The sequence below is a fragment of the Andrographis paniculata genome, unplaced genomic scaffold (genome assembly GCF_009805555.1).
Source record: "Andrographis paniculata isolate CXL003 unplaced genomic scaffold, ASM980555v1 Contig36END, whole genome shotgun sequence".
NCBI classification, from domain to species: Eukaryota; Viridiplantae; Streptophyta; class Magnoliopsida; order Lamiales; family Acanthaceae; genus Andrographis; species Andrographis paniculata.
The window spans coordinates 1,037,090-1,060,616 of NW_026137569.1; the positions used below are offsets into that span (position 1 = coordinate 1,037,090).

At 33.8% G+C, this 23,527-nt stretch overlaps 2 protein-coding genes across 7 annotated transcripts; one reads left to right on the forward strand and one right to left on the reverse strand.

The window, feature by feature from the left end:
* Nucleotides 1-1,296: 1,296 nt before the first annotated feature.
* Nucleotides 1,297-18,063, forward strand: LOC127249813 (auxin-repressed 12.5 kDa protein-like). 6 transcript variants are annotated; one of them, XM_051272820.1, is made up of 7 exons: nucleotides 1,298-1,643; nucleotides 7,374-7,587; nucleotides 7,704-7,897; nucleotides 8,016-8,165; nucleotides 8,259-9,157; nucleotides 9,240-12,092; nucleotides 16,184-17,132. In XM_051272820.1, exons 1-6 carry the CDS (start codon nucleotides 1,430-1,432, stop codon nucleotides 9,267-9,269), a joined length of 1,701 nt encoding a protein of 566 aa, XP_051128777.1. In that variant the 5' UTR covers nucleotides 1,298-1,429; the 3' UTR covers nucleotides 9,270-12,092; nucleotides 16,184-17,132. The 6 variants fall into 6 exon arrangements, with proteins under 6 accessions (XP_051128778.1, XP_051128777.1, XP_051128776.1 ...); XM_051272819.1 differs by lacking the exon at nucleotides 16,184-17,132 and having other exon boundaries at nucleotides 8,016-9,157; nucleotides 9,240-9,473; nucleotides 9,610-12,092; XM_051272818.1 differs by lacking the exon at nucleotides 16,184-17,132 and having other exon boundaries at nucleotides 8,016-9,157.
* Nucleotides 18,064-18,308: 245 nt separating this feature from the next.
* On the reverse strand, nucleotides 18,309-22,909 carry LOC127249814 (putative E3 ubiquitin-protein ligase RING1a). The gene is made up of 10 exons (XM_051272825.1): nucleotides 22,651-22,909; nucleotides 22,450-22,492; nucleotides 20,835-20,893; nucleotides 20,558-20,639; nucleotides 20,356-20,476; nucleotides 20,229-20,270; nucleotides 19,517-20,008; nucleotides 19,305-19,409; nucleotides 19,007-19,201; nucleotides 18,309-18,637 (listed from the first exon to the last, which is right to left on the reverse strand). The coding sequence occupies exons 1-10, from the start codon at nucleotides 22,772-22,774 to the stop codon at nucleotides 18,548-18,550; spliced, it is 1,353 nt and encodes a 450-aa protein (XP_051128782.1). The 5' UTR covers nucleotides 22,775-22,909; the 3' UTR covers nucleotides 18,309-18,547.
* Nucleotides 22,910-23,527: the final 618 nt, after the last annotated feature.

Sequence of the window (23,527 nt, forward strand, 5' to 3'; positions counted from 1 at the left end):
TTCTTTTATTTTATATATTTTTCTTAGATATTGAATTCAATATTCATTTTCTATTTAGAAATAAAAGTATATTTTAGTGAGAAAGTTTTGTTTAGATTTTAAGTTAAATATATAAAAATACTAATAATTAGAATTTTTGAAAAAATTTCAATCAAACACAACTTAAAATTTTAGATTGAACTTATGAACTCGTGATCATAAGTTTATTCAATGCCATCAAGTCATTCTTTATTAGAATTTGATTTTTTTTTTATGTAAATATAAATAATCATATTAATAATATAAAAAATATTAATATTTTATGTTAAATATAATTTTTTTGTGAAAAAATAAAATATAAGCATATATCGAGAATGATGAATTTTAAATTTTAAGACAACCCTTATTTTTTATACTTTTTTTTTCTTTCAAAAAGTTTTATGTTACAGTAAATACAAAATTTGAAGTAAAATATAATTAGTAAATACTTTATTCAATTCACTTAATTTGTCAAATTTATATTTTCGTTACTCTACATAATTTGTTTTTTATTTTTTTAAAGTATAATTATACACTTTCATCACATTTTAACATTCATAATTCATAACTTTTTATTTTAATGTCTAAACTAAATGAAACAAATTAGTTGTGACAGATGAAGTAACTAAAAATAATTATTGTATAAAAAAAATCAGTATAAATTAAGATTGGAATAACTAAATAATTTAATTATAATTAATTTTTTTTTAAATGATCAAATTTAAAATATAATTATTTTTTTTAAAAATAATCAAATTTAAAATATAATTAAAGTATATAATTTATATTTTTGTTAAAATTATATGAAACCGATGAAAAAAAAAAAAACTTTATGGATTGAAGTAAAATCAGACATACATAAGTATGTATATAATTATATACTCTCTCATTAAAAAAGGTATTTTATTGAAGTTAGACACGAGAACTAAGAAATCAAGTAAATTGTAAAAGATTAAAAATATTAGTTGTTTTTTTAAAATTAAAAATAGTAAATTAAATACTCCCTCCGTCATTAAATATTTTATTTTTTTCTACAAATACTCATATTTTACATCATATTGTTAATTAAAATACTATTATTTTTTAAATTTCGCATTTCGCGCTTAAAAGTAAATATATACGAAGGGATTAATAATTATGAATAATTTTAAAAAATAAGAATAATTTTGTTACAAAATTAATTAAAAATATGTAGTAGCAAATAATAAAACAAAATAATTATTTTAAAACGAACGAAATTCGAGAAAGGAAAGACAATTTCTTTTTTACGGAGGGAAGGAGCATAAAAACATTTTAAAGGGCACACATCGAGGTAAACGTCGACGGGAAAATTTCGCAAACCGAGACCCTACCACCACCACCAGAGAAAATCGCTCGCAGACGCGGCGTTTTCTGCTACCCTAAAGCCCTGATGGTCTCATCCGCGCCGTTGGTCTCGCCGCTACAGCCTAAATCCTCCAGTCCGGACGGGGACGACGCCGAAGAGGAGATCGAGTACGAGGAGATTGAGGAGGAAATCGAAGTAGAAGAGGAGGTTGAAGAAGAGGTAGAAGAAGTGGTGGGTGATGATGATGACGAAATTGGGCAAGATTTAACTCCAGTGCGCCAAGAAAATCACGAACATGGTTAGTTTTCCAATTATCGATGCCCAGGGCTTTTTTGTTTGTTTGTTTGTTTGTTTTTTTTTTTTTTGGTTTAATTTCAAAGGTTATTTTTTTACCCGATAATTGTTTTGCTGCCTCAGGTATTATAATTTCCCGCAGGTACATGTTTTAATAGTTACTAATTATTGGGAACACTTGCATTCTTTTCTTCACCCCTTCATTTTTGTGCTCCTTGAAGTGAATGACCCTTACTTGTTGACTTTGTTCAATATTTACCACCTCTTAGTTGTATTTATCTGATTATAGGCTTACTGTACTGATTTTTTTGCTAATGTTTATTGTAATGCTCTGTGCTCTTAACTTCCAACAAAAAAAGGTAGACTTATAATTGAATGCATCTAAGATATCCACATTCATAGTAGCTGAGTAACACAGTTATGATCCCTAAGTTTACAGTTTTAGTTGTTGTTGGACATTTATAGAGTTAGTCTGATTTTTCTCTACTGTAACCCAATAGGTGAAATATTGTTCTACATTTTGGGTATCCACGAAGATATAGTCATGAAGTGACTATGTATCCTTTTAAAATGGGTGGAGTGCTCGTAACCTTTTCAACAGGATCCCTTTTTTCTCTAGACTTATTAAGTGAACATTCTCTTTTTGAAAGGACCGAAGATCTTCATCGTCCTTAAAGTCCTTGTTACCATAATAACCTAATTATTGGTTAAGCTAATATAGATAATTTTTAATGGAAGAACTCGTTTTGACCATACCTCTGTCAAAATTAAATGATAGTATCCATAATTATCAACAGCATGAAATGGCACACATCATTGCTTCTCTTGAGGGTGTGGCGTGTGCCTCTATGGAGACACTGATTTATTTATTTAAACATGTAGGCAATCTTGGGCAAATTCTTCTCTTCAATTTAGTAATAGTAACTTAATTATAACCTATCATTTAAACAATGTTAAGATAATTTAAGTGTTTAAAATTGGGAACCTAGTTTTTTTTTTTTTTTTTTCCCAGGAACATTTGAACTTGGGTTGCTTTTTCTAAATCACCTGTGGGCATGCATGACTGAACATGTGCAATTGTAGTTTTTTGCTATAATTGGACAACAAATCTCTATATATACTAATTCAAATAAGAAAATACCTCTCTTATTATCATGAGGTAATTATAAAATGGTGTTGATTAAGGACTTGCATGACTTGCAATTTAACAAGGACAAGCTAGAAAACTAAGGACAACTCCTCTTAACATAGTTAATAATGGTTGCCGAAAATAGCAATGACTTTCCAATGTTAGAAGGAGCTTAAGAAGCTCCATGCTATGACTGTTTTACATCAAGTAGTAAGACCTTACCTTCATTACCTTTACCAATTATATATTTATCACAAGATTTTGTATGATATTGATCACAAAAAAAAATAAAATAAATAAATAAATAAATAAAGATAAAGAAATAAAAGAAATCCAATAGTTTAATTTGTGAGTTGATCAAGAGCATGTGGCTTTAAATTAAAAGAGTTTTTTTGGAAAGCTTGAACTCCATGGTGATTAGGGATTATAACATCACCAAGATCCACCAGTGATAAAACACCACTTGTGATAATAGTAAGAAGGGACTTTTGGGATGGACCATATAGAAGATAACAGTGCAAGGTGTTCTACTTTTTGAAGAAAATAAATGCCACTTGTGATATGAAGGCTAAAGCCAATAATCCACTTCGAAGAAAATAGTGCAAGGTGTTCTACCATGGTAGCCGTGGTCAAATGAGATGAATTTTTCATATAGTCTTCTTATTATTTATTTTAATAAAGTTGCATTTAGCATATTCATCGTTGATATGCTGATTGTAGGTATAAATATTGAGAATTGTATTTAAGCCCATTCCTTCGTGGATGCCTTGATGTTCTTACTTTATGGTATCTAGCTTCTTATTATAACATTTTTGTTTGCCTATTGTTGTTGTACATTTTTGCTATCTTTGCTAATAAGGGAAGCAACTTTTTCAATCCATATAGATTTAAACCCATCTAGATAGCACCTACGTTTTTATCAATTAGGAAACAAATTGAAAGATAAAATAAACTATAGAGGATTTCGTTGTCCAAAGTTGTAGCTTTCATATGACATTAAATATGATATCTTGTTTAAACTTAATTATTGGACTGGCTCAACTGTTAAATGTGATACCCAACCTCTAAAAAAAGTATGAGATTGAATGTAAGGTAAAACGATACAATGAAATGATAAACTTTATTGAGGATTCAATGAATTAATCTTGTAAAGGAAAATAATTTCTCCTTGTTACCAAGCCAAAACCGTGAATTTATCTTGTAGAGGAAAACCAATTCTCTCAGTTACCAAACCGAAGTTGTCATTAATCAAAAACCTAATGATCTCTTATGGCCTAGAAAACCCTTGTATATATTAGACCTAGATGGACTTATATAGATTTGTGCCTAACATTATATTAGTCCTTTAAACCAAAGATTTCTAAAGAAGACATAAGGCTGACTAACATCAATGGGAAGTCTTAAGTGCTGTGAGTTTTCAAAGTTGCCTTTTGCACATTTGATGGGTTTGTAATCATTGGAATTATAACAACTTTGTCGAGTTCCTAAGAGTGTACAGAGACTTCCAACTTCATTTTTCTTCACAAACAAGCTTGAGACTAGTGAACAAACTCATGTTGAGCAGATGATTCAAACTAGTAACATATCATTGACTAGTTTATTAGTGTTGTTTTAAGCTTAACCATAGCGGCATGGGCAAACTAAAACTAGTCTTTCCATTGCATGTAGTTCTATATAATGGTTGATGGGTTGTGAGGCTTGCCATCTCTAAAAATATTGTAGAGAATCTCTCATCTAGTTGCGATTTCTTTTTCGGCCAAAGTTGATCCACCCCGAGGAGAGCAACCATACAATGTTCAAACCATTGTCGTAAACTTAACTTTTAAGATATGAAACAATGTTCAAGGTTCCTTTTGTGAATAAGATAAGGCCTTCCCCACCAACTATACCTATTTGTTAGCCTAAAAAGTCATAGCCACAATCATAAAAGTTTCTTCTTAGCTATGTGATTCCTAGTATAATATTATGACTTCCTAAGGGAAAAATGTAACAATCAACATATAATTCTTGTTTTCTAAGGTGGAAATGCAATTCCCGACACGACACTTCATACTCTACCCCCTTTCTATCTTGTAACACCACTTTGAACATGTTTGTATGTTCTATAATTCCTAGCTTAGTCATGATTATGTACAAAGTTATGTTGGGATTTGTTCCACTATTAACAACCTTATCATTTTCTGATGTTGGAAAATGCCTTATATGGCCTACTAAGGTTATGGCTTTTGTGTTTTGCATATAAAGGATTTGCTTTGACAATATGACGTTGGTTTAGCAAGAAGTGACCTCGATAAGAGAAGTGCAATTGCGATGTGTTTGCCTATATGGGTCCTACGATCTAATGGGATTCTAAGTGGGAAGACATTGTTGCTTTGTCTATTACAAAGGCCTAGTACGTAAAGGTGATGTGATTAACACAAGCAAAAAGATTAGTGGGGGAGTTTCTTATTCAATTAGGGGGTGAACAAAAGAATGGCATTTTTTATAGTGATATTCAAAGTGCCATTTAGTCGGTTAAGTATCCGATTTTTAGTTAAGGACTAAGCATGATGAGTTGAAATACCATCACAAATGCCAGCTAATTGAAAAGAATGTTTTTTCAAGGACAAGAAAATCCCGTAGCCATGTTGATTAAGGTTGTTTTTGGGTGGATTTTGTGTCTTTGCCTTGTTTTTTTGTTCATAGTGAAAAAAATGGTTTGGCATTATCCTATGCTTTATCTTGTTTCCCTTTCATTGCTCGCCGCATTGGGAGTCAAAGGTTGTCCAAAAAATGCACATGAAGTGTCTTTAGGTCTCCGTTTGATTTGTGGGTTATTTGAGCTAAATGTACTATTCCATCAATGGATCTTGCATACACAACCACTCTCACGGTGGTTGAAGAAATAATATTTATCTAATACTCTCTCCGTCCTACATAAAGTGTTCATATTTTTTGTTTTCGTCCGTCCCACATAATTTGCCTTTTCTTTTTTGTAAATATAATTATCAAGTTTAATCACACTTTAAATTTTATAATTTATAATTTTCTTAATTTTAATTTAGTTATTTTAATTTTTATTATATAATAATTATTTTTACTAATATACTTCTTAATTACATACTAATTATACTTTACCTAAATTCTCGTGTCTACAGTAACATGGACACTTTAACTGAGGGAGTAGCAAGTGACAATTGGCAATTTTGATTGTTCATTTTTAAGAATTTGCTCATTTAGGCGAAATAACCTTAGCACTATGCTTCTAATTTTATCTTTTTTTTTTCCAAATATTATATCCTATGGGATCCATTAATTTTTTTTATTTAATTTTTATTGCTTTTTTCAATAAACAAATATATTTATGTACATTCATTTTTTTTATAAAATTAATTTATGTTAATCATAAATAAATATTTATATTTTTTTATTCATTTATATTATATTAAATTTGATTCTCTATAAAATGATATTCATATTATATATATTTTATTGAAATATAGTTTGTAAAACATACTAACATATTTCAAATTTCTTTTAATTATACACATATTACATCATAAATTAAATATTAATTAAATAAGTTACTTCCAACTTAAAACCTACCTGGCAGCCAAACACACCCAATTTGTAGTCGTGCTCCTTAGGAGTTGAAAATAGCAAGTTACATAAATAAGGTGCATGATTGTTTAACTGGGTTATCAAGGTTTGAGGAAAAACTTGCATTCTTATACCACTTCAAGATTGAAGAATATTTTTTGAAAATTTTGTAATATTGAGTTTAATATTTTAACGCCTTAAGGCATAGAGATTATCTAATTGAGCATATGGTAAGCATTAAAAGCTACTTTGAAGGGAATTATTTAAGGAATATGGGCATATATAGATAAACCAAATTATGGGTGTGTTCACCCAATCCAATTTTTTTACACAATTCCTTATTAATATTACAAAATAATGCAATTCATAAAGGACCACATCTTATATCTAGCCGCTATTTATTTCTAGTGTGTATATGTGATGGGAGCTTAGGTTCTTCTGCACAAATGGTTGTGTAAATCATGGAAAAGAACATGGATTAATTTATGAAGTGGTTACTATACTCATTAAAGTTTTATATATATATATATATACTTTTTTTTCTTTTTCCTTTTTAATGAGTTGCTATGAGCCCATGATTCAGTGCTTTGATGTCTGTCTACTCATTCTTGATGTTACTAAAATGATCCTTATTTCGAGATTCAAAATTTTGTTTCTTTCCTTCCTTTTCTTCAATAGAGTTTCTCCACTCTTATACTACTTAAAATAGCATAAGTCGGCAATCATCATGCCAGAACTTACCTCAATTTACCTCTTAGGGAAACAAGTGTTAAGGTGTATATAGAAATCAAATTAGTATGGGCTTGGGCCTTAATTTGCACAAATATCCAAGTACTGAATTGATCGTGATTTGTTGTAATTTGATAACGTGGGAATATCATATCTTGCCTTTTCATTGATAACTCTCTGGAGAAACAGTTCTATTTTTTTGTTTCAATTCCTGCCCATATAAACACATAGAAACCAATTTTGAAGTTTGATACTGAGAACCACAAGTATGAACTTATGACTGTGGGGTTCTTGCAGGGGAAGGAACCTCTAGAGATAGTGGTCCAAAGACTCCCTTTCATGATAGTGGGGAAATGAACCGTGCCGGAAGTTCTCATTCTATTGCAGGCGTTGATGCTGCATTGCCAATGGATGGTACTTGTGAGAAGAATGATCCTCCAATAGCTGTAAAGTCTGGAACGAGTCAGGACAGCGTAGATGCTTTGGGTAACCTAGGTCAAATTTCGCCAAGGTTAAAACTTTTTTACTCAATCCGACTTTAGCATTGATTTAAGTAATTATACTTATAGTGGCACCTTATTACTTTTGGTTGCTGGAGTAAGTCCTGATGACAACTAGGATTTTCAGGTTGCACCTGCCACATATAAGATTAAGGGATCCTTCCTCTAGTGTTGAATATGGCGGACGGGAGATCAAAAAGTTGGGTATTGTTTGTGAGTTTCATTCAAAAGGATGGTGTATTAAGGGAAATTCTTGTAGGTTCCTTCACATAAAGGATAAAATAGATGCTTTGGATAGGAGTAAAGCACTGATGGGAGAAGGTAAGTAAAAAAATTCCATTTTTTAGATGTAGACATTGAATCTTCTATGATTCTGGAAATTCTGCATTTAATCTTCACTAGATCTAAATGAAAAATTAGCATGTTTTTCTTGTGGCAGCTTCATCAAGTGCATGTGTTCCTACACATCAATGTGGTGAGAACCAAAGAATGAATAAGACAGAAAAAATGGCGTCCTATCAAGATGGTGCATTGGGAAGCTTTCCGTTAGTGGCTGGTGTAGGAAGCTATGGACATGATCGGTACATGGGTAATCTGAGCTATTCAGCCACTCCTTTTGTCAGAGGCAATCTAATTGAGAGGTATAGCACAAACCATGATGCGTCTTTCGGTTTTCCTGCAGTTGGAACAGAAATGGGGGGTACGAAGGATGAAATAGTACACAATAACTACCACTCCATGAAGTTGCCCTATTCTTATTCTAGGTCACCCTTATCTTTTGGCTCTCCTTGGAACATCAATTCTCTTGGAACCCAAAACTATTTGAAGAGTGGGCTAGATCATCACACTTTTGTATCCTCATCCATACAGCGTGGTGTGTCACCACGTTTGGGTTCTAACTCAGAAAGTCTGTCCTGGAATCATGCAATAAGTAATGGACAACCAGTCAAATATAAGGCTACAATATCTTATGATTGGGAACCATCTGTTCCTTTCCGACCTTCCCATGTGATAACTCAACATTTATTAATGAAAGAAAATCTCTACGATTCCATGAACAAAGTCATTGAACTGAAAGATGCTGGAGATGAGCTTGTGCGATTTTCATATCCTGACCGAGGGTCATCTTTTAAGAATGGACATCAGCAGCCAACCTGTTTACCGGAACCGGAGATGGTTTTGAAGTCTGCCCAAGTAGGTGATACTGTAAAAGATAGTTTGTGGAGCTTTGGTTCTGAGAATAAAACACGATTAGATCAAATAGTGCATGGAGCAGAGCTGAATGTTGACAGACATGATAAAACTGAAGTTAATTTGAAGAGAGATGGTCACATGCAAAATGAAGTTAATGGGCCAAAAGCTTTGAAGTACTTTCAGGCTGCGCTCATAGAATATGTGAAAGAATTGGTGAAACCAACGTGGCGGGAGGGCCTTTTGACAAAGGATGCTCATAAAATAATAGTTAAAAAGGCTGTAGACAAGGTTATTAGCACAGTGCAGCCTCACCAAATTCCTGGCACAAGTGAATCAGTGAAACTTTATCTGATTTCATCAGAGTCCAAACTTACTAAGCTAGTTGAGGTTAGTATCTTCACTAATTGATGATTCGTACTGCTATCAACATTATTCCCTTTGTTTGATATCTGGTCATTATTATTTTCAGGGATATATTGATAAGTATGGGAAATTTTAGAGATTGCTGAACAATCTGCCCTTGTTTCACAAACTCTTCCTGTAGCTCCCAAAGGAAAGTTCTGAACCCTTCTTTATGGGCCTTTATTCTATTTATTTTCTTGAGACATCTAAGAACTAAGACATGGCTGGTGAAATGATGGATGCTATGTTGAACATTTCCTTTGCTTCAAATTTCCAATGTGAATCTTCTGAATGAATTTCGGTGAGATGAATTAAACAATGTTGCCTATAGAATTAAGCTGCAATCTTTAGCTGCCAGCACTTTACATGTACTTATATTGGTAAGTCTTTATGTGTGTATGGGAGTTCTCATAAATTTATTCTAACCATTCTGCTAGGTAAGTGTGTACCTTTTGAAGTGTAGTACCCAGGATGGAGCTGCAAGTGGATTTTCGAAATGAATTTTGGTGAATTGAAGTGAACTATAGTGCATGTGTTGAACTGCACTATTTAGGTGGAAGCTCATTAAAGGCAACTTTTATTGTTGAGGCTTTGTGCGTATGGGTCAAGTTTATAAAATTTATTCTAACCACTCCACCGGGCAAGTATACCTATCAAACTGTAGTACACAGGGTGGGGCAGCCAGTGAATTTTCACAATGAATTTGCTAAATTGAATTAAATAACACTCCTTATAGTTCAAGATTCAATATTTACGCACCAGCTCATTAGAGGCATTCTTTTAAGTTCCTCTGTTGTGTAGTTTTGAATGCACTCAAATTCATTCTTACGACTCAACTAGGCAGGTATACCCATTGGCTTGTATTGCATTATTGAGTGGTGAGTTTTGAATATATAGTGACCGAAAACAATATTATTTACACCTTGCATCCTAAGTTCAGCCTAGCCCAATTGATTTCATTAATGGTCAACGAGTATGAATATGACTATAATATTTAAGTTGAATAAAATACAAATAAAAGTGAGAAAGTGAGCAAATAATAGTTAGAATCAAGTTTTACGGATGCTAGACTTCATGGTGAATCTTCCAAATTAACATGCAATTGATTAAGTGAACACCAGGGGTCTGTTTCTTTAATAAAAATTTTCCAACACATTTTCTCCAAAATATTAATATACTACAAACGTTCATTATTTTTATATTATCTACAAAATTTCTTATACCCCACGTAAAAAAAGAAAAAAAAAAAAAAATCAAACCAAAAATCAAAACAAACACACTCCAGATCATTTTGATGCCCCTAAGTTATGTTATTCCTATCTGGAGAATAGTGGTTTTCCATAACTCTGAAATTCATTAATCAACATCATTTCCTACTTATATGGAGGACTTTAGATTAGGTATGGTTCATTCAATTTAGACTTGCTATTGTCCTTTTTTTGCCCAAGATGCAAATAAGATAATTGCACATATAGAAGTGTGGATATTAACAAACAAAAGTAAACATGCAATACTTTGACTATCAAAACACACTAACATTGTTATCATGCATTCTTTAGGATACATCTCTTTGGGAGTTTGGACTTTTGCTCTTCATGAAGCCTAGAGAATTGTGTCTTGGCAGCCTCATTGATCTCTATTGAAAATCTTTCAGTGACATTCCATGTTAAATAATGTTTGTCTTATCAACTTTAAAATTTTATATTTTAAAATGATTAGAAACAATGTGGATAATTCTACTATATCCCAACTTTCAACACATAATATTTCGTAGTAGTGTGGTACATATTCAAACAGATACGTAACATAACATTATGTGTGGAACCCAGAACCAGCACCACTAACACTATAGCAAACACTTCCACAAGTTGTCATCTAAGTGGCCCATCTTATAGGTAGTCGAATTTCTTTCCACAAACAAGTGCTATCTCAAAGTATAGGCCAATGCTCCATAACACATGCATAATTTTATCTGTCAGACCAACAAGTTAGATTGAATAGGATTAATTGTTTGGCTTCTTATTGTTTCACTATAGCCAATGGTCAATTATGCAAATAACAACACATTTCATTTGGCATTGGGCTTTGCCATGAACTATATATTCTACTAACCGATTAGCCTCTCTAATGTAACCATAATAGAAACTTTATGGCTATGGTGGGACATACAAATACTTCACACACATATATAGTTGTAATAGAGGTAATAGATGACTATATATATGGAAATGCATTAGTGGGGCTTATGTGCTCAACCACCTCAACTATGTTAACTTGATTGCAAATAGTTGAGAGGGGAAAGTTACATATATGCATCACAAGATGGTATAATTCTTTTCTTTTGTACAAAATCTTGCATATGGTTATTGATAGTGTTTTTAAAGAAAATGTAACACATAAGGTTATATGCATGATGTATATTATTCTCTCTGTCCCATAACAAAGTATCAATTTTTCCATTTTAGTCCGTCCCATAACAAAGTATCAATTTCATTTTTTTTTAGTAACTCTACTATCTATATAACATTACAAATACCCTTACAACTTACAATATATTACACAAATGCCATTACTTTTATATCACACATACTAATAAGGTTATTTTAGTCATATCTACTTTATTTCTACTACATCCCAATATAATACTAATATTTCTAAAACTACGTGCAAAAAGCAAATGGATATCTAGTTATAGGACGGAGGGAGTACTATATTTATTATGTCTTCTCCATCATTTCAAAATATATGCTACTTATCACATTAGTTGATGAAAATTCTTTACTTAGCATCATCCATATGGTGTGAAAGCATTATTAAAAAAGTGACATGAACTAACCCTTTTGAACCCCTTTCCGTTCTAGTCTAGGCCCTCCTCGACTTGGTGCAAGTAAGGTAGAAGAAGAAGCAATATGTGGAAAAGGTAGGCTATTGCTTTTCCTCCCAGTCTAAGCACTTCTTTGTGCATAATACGCCCCATTGCCCTTTCACATCATTAAGTCTTACATGCACCATGCCTACTTTCTAGTATGAATTACATGAACATTTTCCATTTTTCATAACCAAATAAGTGTCGTCCTGGCAATAAGATTCCAAATGCACAACGCATTACTTATATGGTATTGCTAGTTCCTCGTGCTAGCTACTCTTCTGCAACATTCTCATCACCACACTAGACAAACACATCTCCCAATTAGACTTATCTTTAGATTGCAAGCATTTACACGTCTCTATGAGTCAATATCCAAGTGACCTAAGGATGTACACACCGAAGACTTTCCACAACATGGAAGCACACTAACACGCCCAAGCTCCCTATAAGCGTACTTATGGCTTAACAAGCCTTGCAACCCATCCATGTAATGAAAGATATGACATACTAGCTTTTGAACCCTCCGACATGCACGCCAATGTTAAAATCACATTACCGCCCAACCTTTCTTGTGATAGAACAATGGGCTTCATGTGAGGTATGTCAATTTGTTATATTTGACCATTTGAACTTTTTTGGTATTGGTTCTACAAATACTCAAAATCCCTCTCCACGCTAACCCAAGCACTTTACTAAGCTAGAGAGTGCAAGGGAAGCCACAAACGTTGCCAAAGGCAGACCGTGGTACGCAAGCCTTCTAGAAAAGTAAGGGGTTTGTTTGTTTAGTGTTTTGGTTTGAGATATATTTTTTGAGGTATAGTGAATTGTATAAGTAATGCTACCTTCGTCCGGCTCTTTTTTGCCGTGTTGATCTTTCAATATTAATTATTTTATCAAAATATAGTACAAGGAATAATGGCAAAAATATTTTTAATAGTGTTTTATAATATTAATAGAATAATATTTGTACAAAAAATTATACAAATATAATGATATTTTTAATATTAAATACAATGACGCAAAATGTAACGTAATCCTAGAGGCAGACGGAGGAAATATAAAAATAATATTTTATGTTGAATGTCGATTTTTGTGAGATGATAAAATATATATGTATATATTGGGAATCGTGTCGAAAAAAAAGTGTTGGAAGAACATTTGTTAATTCAAAGCATTTTTTAGTGTAAACAATAAGTTAGGTCGACTTTCAAGATTCTCCTTACAATGCTCCTCGTGTAATTCAAAGCATTTGTTGTCATTAATCATTATTTTTTTAGCATATGATCCTATTATTTGTGTATAAAAGTTGACCTAACTTATTGTTTACACTAACGTATGGAAATAAGGAAAAACATGGGTTAAGAAAGGGTGCAGCCATTCTCTCCTGTTGATACTAAAATTTGGAATGAAAAGTGGTAATGAGTAATCATGATTCCATTATCATATACCAATTGATACCTAAAAACACTGGCATTTGAAGGCAGTATTATATTCTTTCCCGCAGAACATCCATTCTCTCTCTCTCTCTCTCTCTTCTTTTTTTTTTTTTTTGTTTAAAGAAAAAAGTCGTTTCTAACAGTCAATTTCCATTCAAAGCATTATATCTAACAACTATTTTTCATATTAAACCAAAAATATGAGTAAACACACCTTGGAGTATCTACATTGCTTAAATTAAATGAATTCATGTTATAGTTCTCTCTATATAAAAATTATGCTTTCTACTGATAGGAATTTGAATACGTAGCAGATGCTTTAGAATGCTCACCTTACACACCCCCTTACGGGATGCCATGTTCTTGTAACAATATACCAACACAAAATTTGAAGCATCATAAAAAATAGAAGAGACATGGAAACATTATAGAAGAGACATGGAAACATAAATGTTGTATATAAAATTAACGGTACATCTTAAGCATTCTAGTGCTACTGCTGATTTAGGATTTGTTTGGCAATGCCACTTGTCACTAACGTTTAGTAATTTAGACTTAATAACATTGAGCCCATTTGATAATTAAAGAGTACATCAACTTACTCCATTAGGTGGAGCTCAATGCCGCTCACATAAACTGATCACTGGTGACATAATACTAAACGAGAGAAGTATATCACTTTATTACCTGACAAAAATACTTAAAAGCGTTTTCTTAATCTTATTAACTTTCTTATCTACAAAATATTTCATTCTTATAAAACTACTGCATATATATTAAATATAACATTTAATTTAGTTAATATAGTCACAGATTTTATTAATCAATGTAAAAAAAAATAAATCATAAAATGGTAACTTTGAAAGACTAAAATTTTCTATAATGGTAATCTCTAGAAGCAGTTGAAGTAGAACCTAGATATTTTTGTACCAATTTAGATTTGAAAGGTAAAGAAATAATGAAGCATGCTATTGCCATAAAAGCATGTGAAACACACATCCACTGACAGATATGAAGACTGGTTTTGAATTGAGATAAAAAGTTTTCCTAGTTTGTGATACAAAGATCATTTATTCATATTAATGTTTGCATTTATTAATGAGAAATAATAAATCATACATAAAACTATATCAAACCAGTGAGATCACAAACAACAAGTTAAACTTGAATATTATGTTGATCTATCCTTCTTCAACATGTACTTAGGTATAAATCCGTATTAGTCTTATTGCTTTGTTAGATCTATGGTTTTAAAAGCTCTATAAATGCAAGTAACCAAAATGTAAGTATTTGAAGGACAAATTGTTATTGCATTTCGAACCAGCAAATCCTGTGTTTGGGTTTTTACCAGTTAATTTCTGCTATATTTGAATAATTGCTGTATATTACTCCATTTGAAATTACATTGTGTATCACGAGCATTAAATTACTAGTGCCCCTTGTTTGGTCGTGTACCCATGCTTTCACTCAACAACTTATTAGAAATGAGCTGCCATTACCTCCACTAAAATGGAGCTTCTTCAGTTGCACCTTTTACAAACTGGATGTTCCTACCTTAAGATTAACAATTGATCAAGGTTATGAAAGAACATTCCTTGATGAAGCTTTGTATTTTTCAGATAAGTATGAGAAGAAATACCAAACAAAATGTATAAGATATTTTGAAAACATAATATGATTATGTTGTAAACTTAAGTCTATATTCTCTGAACTTGGCATCTGGAGTTCATCAATTTTCATTATTTGAGATTAGCTGATATTCGTCAAAAACTATTTACATTGTATCAAACTATGGGTCCATGGAGATTCACATGTTGAAATCTGGCTTACTGCCAGTACGAGCACGGAGTTGTGCTATTTACAACAGTTTGTTATGTCATATATATATGAAAACTGAAACACCCAAGGGAATTGAAAAATATCTTATACCAATCCCATGAGTGATACTACTATAATTTGTTACTTTGCATGCAAAGTATGGTCGCGATAGGGTTCTGAAAAATGCTCATGATATCATGTACTGTGGCAAAGTACATGGTATTCAGAATTCAACAAGGACTGTGATTCATGGCTCTAGATGGACAATTTTAATTATCTTATCGATAAAATGTTCTGAAATGTTTCTCGTAAGTGATGGAAGTTAAATAGAAAACCTGAACTTGTTGACCTGAAGATTAATATAATCGGGTAATGGTGGAATAAATGAATTATTTGTGCAGGAATGAACCTCCTTTTGTTATGTAATGTTGGAATGAGGATATTTAAGCCTGATTTTCTGTCGCCCTGTCCTTGTTCAAGAGGATGTTGTTTGATGTGTAATATTGTGAAGGATGGCCAGCATTCTTGTTTGTTAAAATGTTTTCTTTCGATATGTAATGTTGGAATGGTTAAACTTAAGCCTGATTGTTTTTCGCCCTCGTTGCCAAGGATGCGGATTCAAGTGTGGTGTTGTTAAGGATGTCAGGCATGCCTGTTTGGTAAAAAGGGCTTTATTATGTGGTGTGTTTCTGCTGTGTTTAGCTACAGAAACTTGCTTCTTCTTCCACTTCTTATATTTGGTTGTGCTTCTCTTGTTGCCTGGAAATGGTTATGACTAGTCATCTGCATTTGTTTGATTTGCATGTGTACAGATTGTTGCTGGTGATTGTGGGAAACTTTATCTGATTGTGGCATTTTCTTCTCTATGTTAATGCTTCATTTTGGTAGCTTTGTAAGAAACAAGTGATGGGATTGTCACAGTGTGATCTCCTCACTCTTACCCAACAAAGGTTGGCAACTATGTCTATGCCATGACAGAGGGGCTCTCAAGGTGAAGTCTGAAGCTGCATCCAGTTAAGATATGTCGGAGCTTTCACAATCAATGCGCGACAACACTGTTTGATTTCTGTAAATAAACTCCAGCTCGATTCTTTGTAAGTTAATACTGTGCATATGCATTAGATTCCTCTGAATTTTGTATAGCTTTAATTTATTCATCTATTAATGTTTGGGTTTCTTTTATATGGTATGTGTATTTGTCCATTCTATGCTTTCCCTTTGCCAGATGAGGTCGCAAATAAATGATAAGCATGGTCGCAACCATTATATGTGTGTATATATTTTATGTTTGCAAATCAGACTACAAAATGTTTTGGTAGAATCCCAACAGTGCAAAATCTCAGTGTGTCTTGCATTGCTTGCTAATCTAGTATAAACACTTTAGAATATGAACTGGGCCATATAATGCCAACAGAAGCTAAAAATCCCAAAAACAGTGCACATGCACATGCCTTTAAAAATTATTGGAAAGTGAACTCTGGGATTGGTACAAAATTGATATGGTTAACTTCACGTCTGGCTTGCTCTTATCCATCCCAAAATAAGTTTAGAATTAAAGAATTTGGGGACAATCTTATCTTGTCCATATGTTTTAAGTAGTAACGTGTTTTTATGCCACTTTGACATTTTAAACTCCAAAAAATATAGCATCAAAGCCCATATTAAACCTAAACCCGAATTAAATTTATTAGTAAAGTATATTAAAATGTGAATGTGAAGTTATTTATAGTATATATATATATAGAGAGAGAGAGAGGGGGGCATATATCATATGGTCATATCCAAAGAGAAAAAGCAACCTCACACATGGACGACAATCCGCACCTTATTCTCTCCCCTTCCCCTCTCTCTCTCTCTCTGCTATATGTGTGTGTATATATATATATATGCCCACCTCAATTATCAAGACAGACAAACTAACAATCATCTTCAGAGGAAGAAACAATCAAGAAAGCTAAGGCAACCAAAAATGGGGCTTCTGGATCAACTATGGGACGACGTGGTGGCCGGGCCACAGCCCGAACGTGGCCTCGAACAACTAAAGAGGCCAATCGTCAGTCCCTTGGACCTCAAAGGTATCAATCAATCCATCTTCTATCTCTCTATTCAACTTCCCAACAGACATTAACTAAACACACTTTACTTTTTACCTCTCCTGTATGTATGTGTACCTGTGTTTTCTCTTTTCGTCTCCAAAAATAGAGGTGGGAGGAGGATCCATGTCGGGTCCAACCAGTCCTGGCTCGCCAAGTGCCAGCTTGTCCCCCTCGGCTGCAAAGAGGGACAATGTGTGGCGCAGCGTCTTCAACCCGGGAAGCAACCTCGCCACCAAGAACATTGGCACCAACTACTACGACAAGCCAATGCCAAACTCGCCCACTGTCTATGACTGGTATGCATATGCCACTTTACAGTATGATAAAACTATCAACTGTCAAAGGGAATAATACCATTAATACCAAGATGATCTTTTCTTGGAGCAGGCTTTACAGAGCAGAGTCGAGGACCGAACACCGCTGAAAATCATGGAGCCAGCACCCAGCACGCCTTTTCCCTACCACACCAATTGCTATTCTAGTTTCATCTGAAACTCAGTTAGGATAGGTTTTCTAAAAGTATAGGCACATAATTTCTGAGGAGCTGATCTACCATGGAATTGAACCAAGCTGTAGATCATCTGCAATGCTATCTTTGTTAGTTGATTGTATGAACAAATAAAAGGGGATGCTTATTTACAATAGTCTGCACCGCAATAATATGATGCATGCTCACATACAAATTTATATCAGAAATTGAGTGGAAGCAACTACATATAATGTGCAAGAAGGCTAACATACACGTAACCAGAGTTGGGATGACAAACACATCAGAAAGGGCTAAGGCAAGACAGGAAGATCACCAAAGAACAACAGAGAAAATGTGAAAAACAGAACATCAAATATATGCAGAAGAATACACGAATGGAATTACATTAAATAAAATATAAAGAGATAAAAACAATGGCAAAACAAAATAAGTTAAATTTTAGGTAATTATAATTGGGTGTAATTTAATCCTAGTTTGGTGTTGTACCACATAAATCTTCGCAGATTTGTCAAAGTAAAGATGTGAAGACCAGCAAACAAATATATAAAACTATTGGATGGGGAAGCCATCAACTACTTGTAGTTTCTAGTTGCTTGTATGAGTATGCTCTCAAAAAACGACAATCTCCATATTTTGTTTATACGCCGGATCCGACTTACAATTGCTTCATGATTGAGCAGCTTTCTTTGGCGAAAGGGCGCCAGCATTGCCAGTTGCAGTTTCCTTACCTTCAGCCTTTTTCCTATACGCTAGAACCTGAACAGATTACTAATATGTTAATTGCGCACAGGAGAAAGAAGCACAGGTGTTTTCCAAATTGGAAATATTCTTAATTAAGATTTCAGATATGGAGTCTGTCGACTAGTTGCTAAAGGTTTCCAACTAATTTTCTGTTTTTTAGGTCCTCCTAAGCTATTGGTAGTGACCAAAACAAGGCAAAAGCATTCTCCAAAACACTGGACTAACTTTGTTGGAAAGACAAAGGCATTACAGGATGATGATGGAGGAATCAGTTTAAGATTTGCCAGGGAGTTTCATTAGCAGCCGATTAATCCATAATCTCCGAGAAGAAATATAAATGGGAACTTAATTTTTTTAATGCATCACAAAGTAATTATATCATACCAAATTCGGCCGAGTGAAACTCCCATGAATTTCCTGCATCGTCTGGTGTACATTCAAAAGCTGCAACTCATTTTCGCTAAGGTTCAAGATCCCATGATTGTTGTTGAAACTGGAACCACTGTTTCCAGGTTGGAAATCCTTTGCTATTAATATCTCAATTCCACTAGCATCCATGGATGTCTGCATGGCAATATACTGCAAGAGATGTTGGATTTAGAATCATTCAGAAGCTATATCTGTTTCTTTGTGAATTATGCTCAGAGACACATAATATAAAGATTAAAGCAAGTGAAAATACCAGGCATAAGTGTGCAACTGTGAATGTTGGGCTGCAGCAGAGATAGGGTCGCTTCAGGCGGGGTATGTTCTCCTCAAGTGAAACTAGTGTGAGGCCGATGTTGAACTGAGACAAGAAGATGACCTCATAACTCATATGTTACCTTAACAAAACAATCAAGCACATAACCTCAAAGTAATGCAAGAAATCAGATTTAATGCAAAAAACAAAACCTGATTATTTTCCTTTGAAGATTTCAGATGAGTAATTAGCTTTGAGATTTGACGATTCCTGGAGAAATTGCCATTAGCCCAACTGGGGCCGGCATGTCTGGTGTTACTACGCATACCACCTTTTCCCCAGGGTAGAATTTCTGAATTACCATTTGGTCCTTCTGATTCATTATCAACATAACTTCCATCTGCATTGGATCCAGAAACTTTCTGTGAAGCCCGAGCTGTTCCCCATCTTTTGCTTCTTCTTGACTTAACTTCAGGGGTGCGTTCGTCAGCAGAAGATGAATCTTTGCTACCATCATGCCCATTTGCTCCTTCTTCCCCATCAGACCCTTGGTGTTCAGCAACCCGATGGTTTCTTCGACCTCTCAAGTTTCTGTAATTGTCCTGCCTCCGGAGATATGAAGCTGCAGTGACTCTGGATGATGTTCGCTTCTTTCCTAGTGCTTCAGCTTGTCGACGGAATGTCTGGGCAATAGTAGCTTGGATCTGTTTAGAAGTAGAAAGATTAGGGTATGTCTACTTTCGCTACAGGTAAATCATAGATAGAATGCCAGCAAGAACCATTTTGTCGTCCTTTCGCTGTAAAAAGATACAGCAGTTCCAGCACTTATGGCATGTTTGTGGAAACATAAATACAAGGTATAGAATAACTATGATGCATAACTTATGAAAAGAATAAATCTGAGACCATTGACAGAGATATTACTTGCTTATTGCGAGCCTGTTCCTCCTCATGGAATGCTAATTCCTGCAATGACAATAAATTTCTCAATAAAACAAGGTAGATTTAATATGTTAAATAACCCAGCTGAGAATAAAACTGTTACTACTACCTCTTCTTCATATTTGTCAATGTCAGGATACAGGGCGGCAATGAGAGCATCATAGTTTGGATCATCTCTTAGTGATCGCCGACTGGCACAATGTGTGCGACAAGCTGGACATTCATTATTTCTGCATTGAAGTTGATAGCTATGTTAAAAGGCCAGAAATTCTGTGGCTAGTCAATATCAAAATGCACAAGAAAGAAAGTACCCTAGTCGCATGGATTTGTCAATGCACTCTCTGCAAAAGCGATGCAAGCATTCCATGACTGTCCTTGTCTTCCTAATGATACCTGTTTGTGGATATATACCCATGTACCATGGAATTGCTTGCATTAAAAAGAATGATGATATGTAACTAAAGGATTCATTTATAATATAGATGACCCCCCCCCCCCCCCCCCCCCCCAATCCCTCCAACCCAATTCTTTCTAGGTTAGTAAACCATTGTGGCATAAACAAATATGTGCAACAAACAACAATCATACCTAAACATATTGGACACTGAACTTCTTTGCGTATTTCCGCCAAGTTCACAGAAATGAATCTGAAATTCAACAACATTTGTAAGTCATTTCTCAAGCATGATATGACTGAGGCCAAATTTAAAAAGCGAAAAACAAATTCAAGGCTGCAAAACACAGGGAATTTATTGACACATGCTGATCGCAAACCGAAAGTAGAATAAAACCCATACTAAAGCTAAGTATAGGTTGTAAAAAGCCATCCCCACTATAGATAACCCATTTATAAGAGTGAGTATGCATAAATATTTGCTATTTAAGTCAACTATTTTGACCTGATTCATGCTATCAAATGACTCGCGTCTCAAATGATATTCCAAATTTGAATAGGAATCTGTATATATAGTCGATACCAATTTTACACTAGTCCAATTTTTAACAAAAGGCATGCTATATATGTAGGTATTCAAAAGAATGAGAAAGTACTCAAATAGCCACACAAATCTTTGAGGGAAACACTACTAAAACCACTGCGCAACTAAAAATTATATTCGCCAATCAAATATCCTATATATCCTACCACCCAAGATCGTTAAATCACAAGTGTACAACATCCCTATCATAACAGTACAACACATCCTGTTGGGCCATTTCAGATGGTAATGTCCACGTGGAAGAAAGGCAGAATATAACAGTCAACTATGTGCACCGAAAGTCCAGTACATACATTTAAGTCATCGATCAGATACGACAAGAACTGAAAAGGAAACTTGTAACAGGTGCATTAAAAACACCGATTGCTCACACAAACTGAATTGATCTTAAGTTTGCTTCCTATGATCATATATTACATGGAACTTTCTGATAAAGCTCTTTTCCAACTCTTAGCATAAACCAACACAGGTAAATGTTACTTGCTCACCATGATAACCTAACCAACTTAGATGTTAAAGTGTAGTTTAAAAGAGAAAAAATCTAAAACTCGAAAATAATGCAGTAGTTCAAATATGAAATGAACTAACACTTGTTGCATGATAGAAGTACCAGTTACAGGAATGGTGGGGCACTTCAAAATGCAACAATTCCATTATCAAGCTACAATGCACAATAATAAATTCAATTCAATTTGGTTTGTCACCTGTGTTACTACTGAATAGGCCAAGATTTACACAAGACAGACATTAATGATCAAATACGTGAATACATTGGAGAAATTAAAGTATAACTCTATAAAATATTCATACCGAGTTCACAGCCTTCACCAGACAACCAAAGATGCTTAGAGAATTTCAATCATTAAATCTAATCCCCAATGCTTCAACAAAAATCAGAAGAGCCTTCTCCAACAATTTTTTTTTTTTTTTAAAATAAACGACTCGCATCGCAAGAGAAAGCATGCAGATCTCCAGCAATACTTTTACTCACCCACACATCAACTCATCAAGCCCCCACAAAATACACGTAACTAGTTAGAAATTATTCAAAAATACATACATTCGATTTACATGCGGGCTAGAATGAGCGTACGTGTTTGTGTGGGTTACTGTAGGAGCGTCTAAGAATGTAAATCAAAAAGACAAACGGAGAGAGAGAGAGAGAGAGAGAGAGAGAGAGAGAGAGAGAGAGAGATGGGAAATACTCTTCATTTTCGCCGTCGCTAGAATCGTCACTCTCGTCAGAATCTGAATCAAACACGAGTAAATTTCCAAAATCATAAGTTCAAACCGAAAGGAAGACGAAACACAGCGAAAAAACAGATGCCGAACACAAGTCGAATTCCGCGCAACAAAAACAACTCGTGCGTCCATAAATATACATAAATAACTTCCCGAACCCATACCGGCGGCGTTCTCAGTTTGATTCTCGCTGTCCTTGAGCAAATCATCTGGCTTCTCCTCCTCCGGCGGCTGCGGCGGCGAAGGAGGAGGTGTCGGCATCTCGAGCGGACGCTTTTGCGCAGGCATTGAGTTCAGTGGGCGGCAGATGGAGTTGGCGTCGAAAATTGAAGGGTCCCCTCCGGAAGGTCGCGGAGGAGATACAGAGGGACTCAGCGAAGAAACGAAAAGAAGGCAATTGAATTGAACGTGTCCTCGTTGTTCCGCCTGCCTGCCTGTATGTATTATATATATATATATATACACGTGTTTTTGTTGTCTACGGTTTTATCTCTACAGTTTCTAACAATTTCAATTGCTTTCAGTACGAAATTATTCCCTCTACGGTTTTATTCCATTTCAATTACAATAGTTGCTCAAAAATCGTGTTTCCCAAATATGTCGTGGGCTTCTAGAATTGACACAACAAAAAAGCCCAAAATAGGGTTTGTATTATATTCAAGCGGTTAAAACATTTATATAAAATTTTAAAAATATTTTGGATGGTTTTTAAATAGTAATGATTTGATAATATTTTTATAATATAATGCATTTATAAAAAATAAAGAAAAGTGTGTTTTTTATTTATTTTTTATTTTTTATATTGGTAAACATATAAACACTATCAATTTATAATATTATTTTTGTAAGAAATACAAATTTATATAATAAAAAAGTTTTAAAATGAAATATAATATCAATATATTACTATTATAAATTATTTTAATACAAATCAAGATATAGGTAATATATAATTATATTTGTGTAATATAATATAATATAATATTAGTATCAGTATTAATATTAATAAATGGTAGGCCCACTCATTATTCCTTAATGACA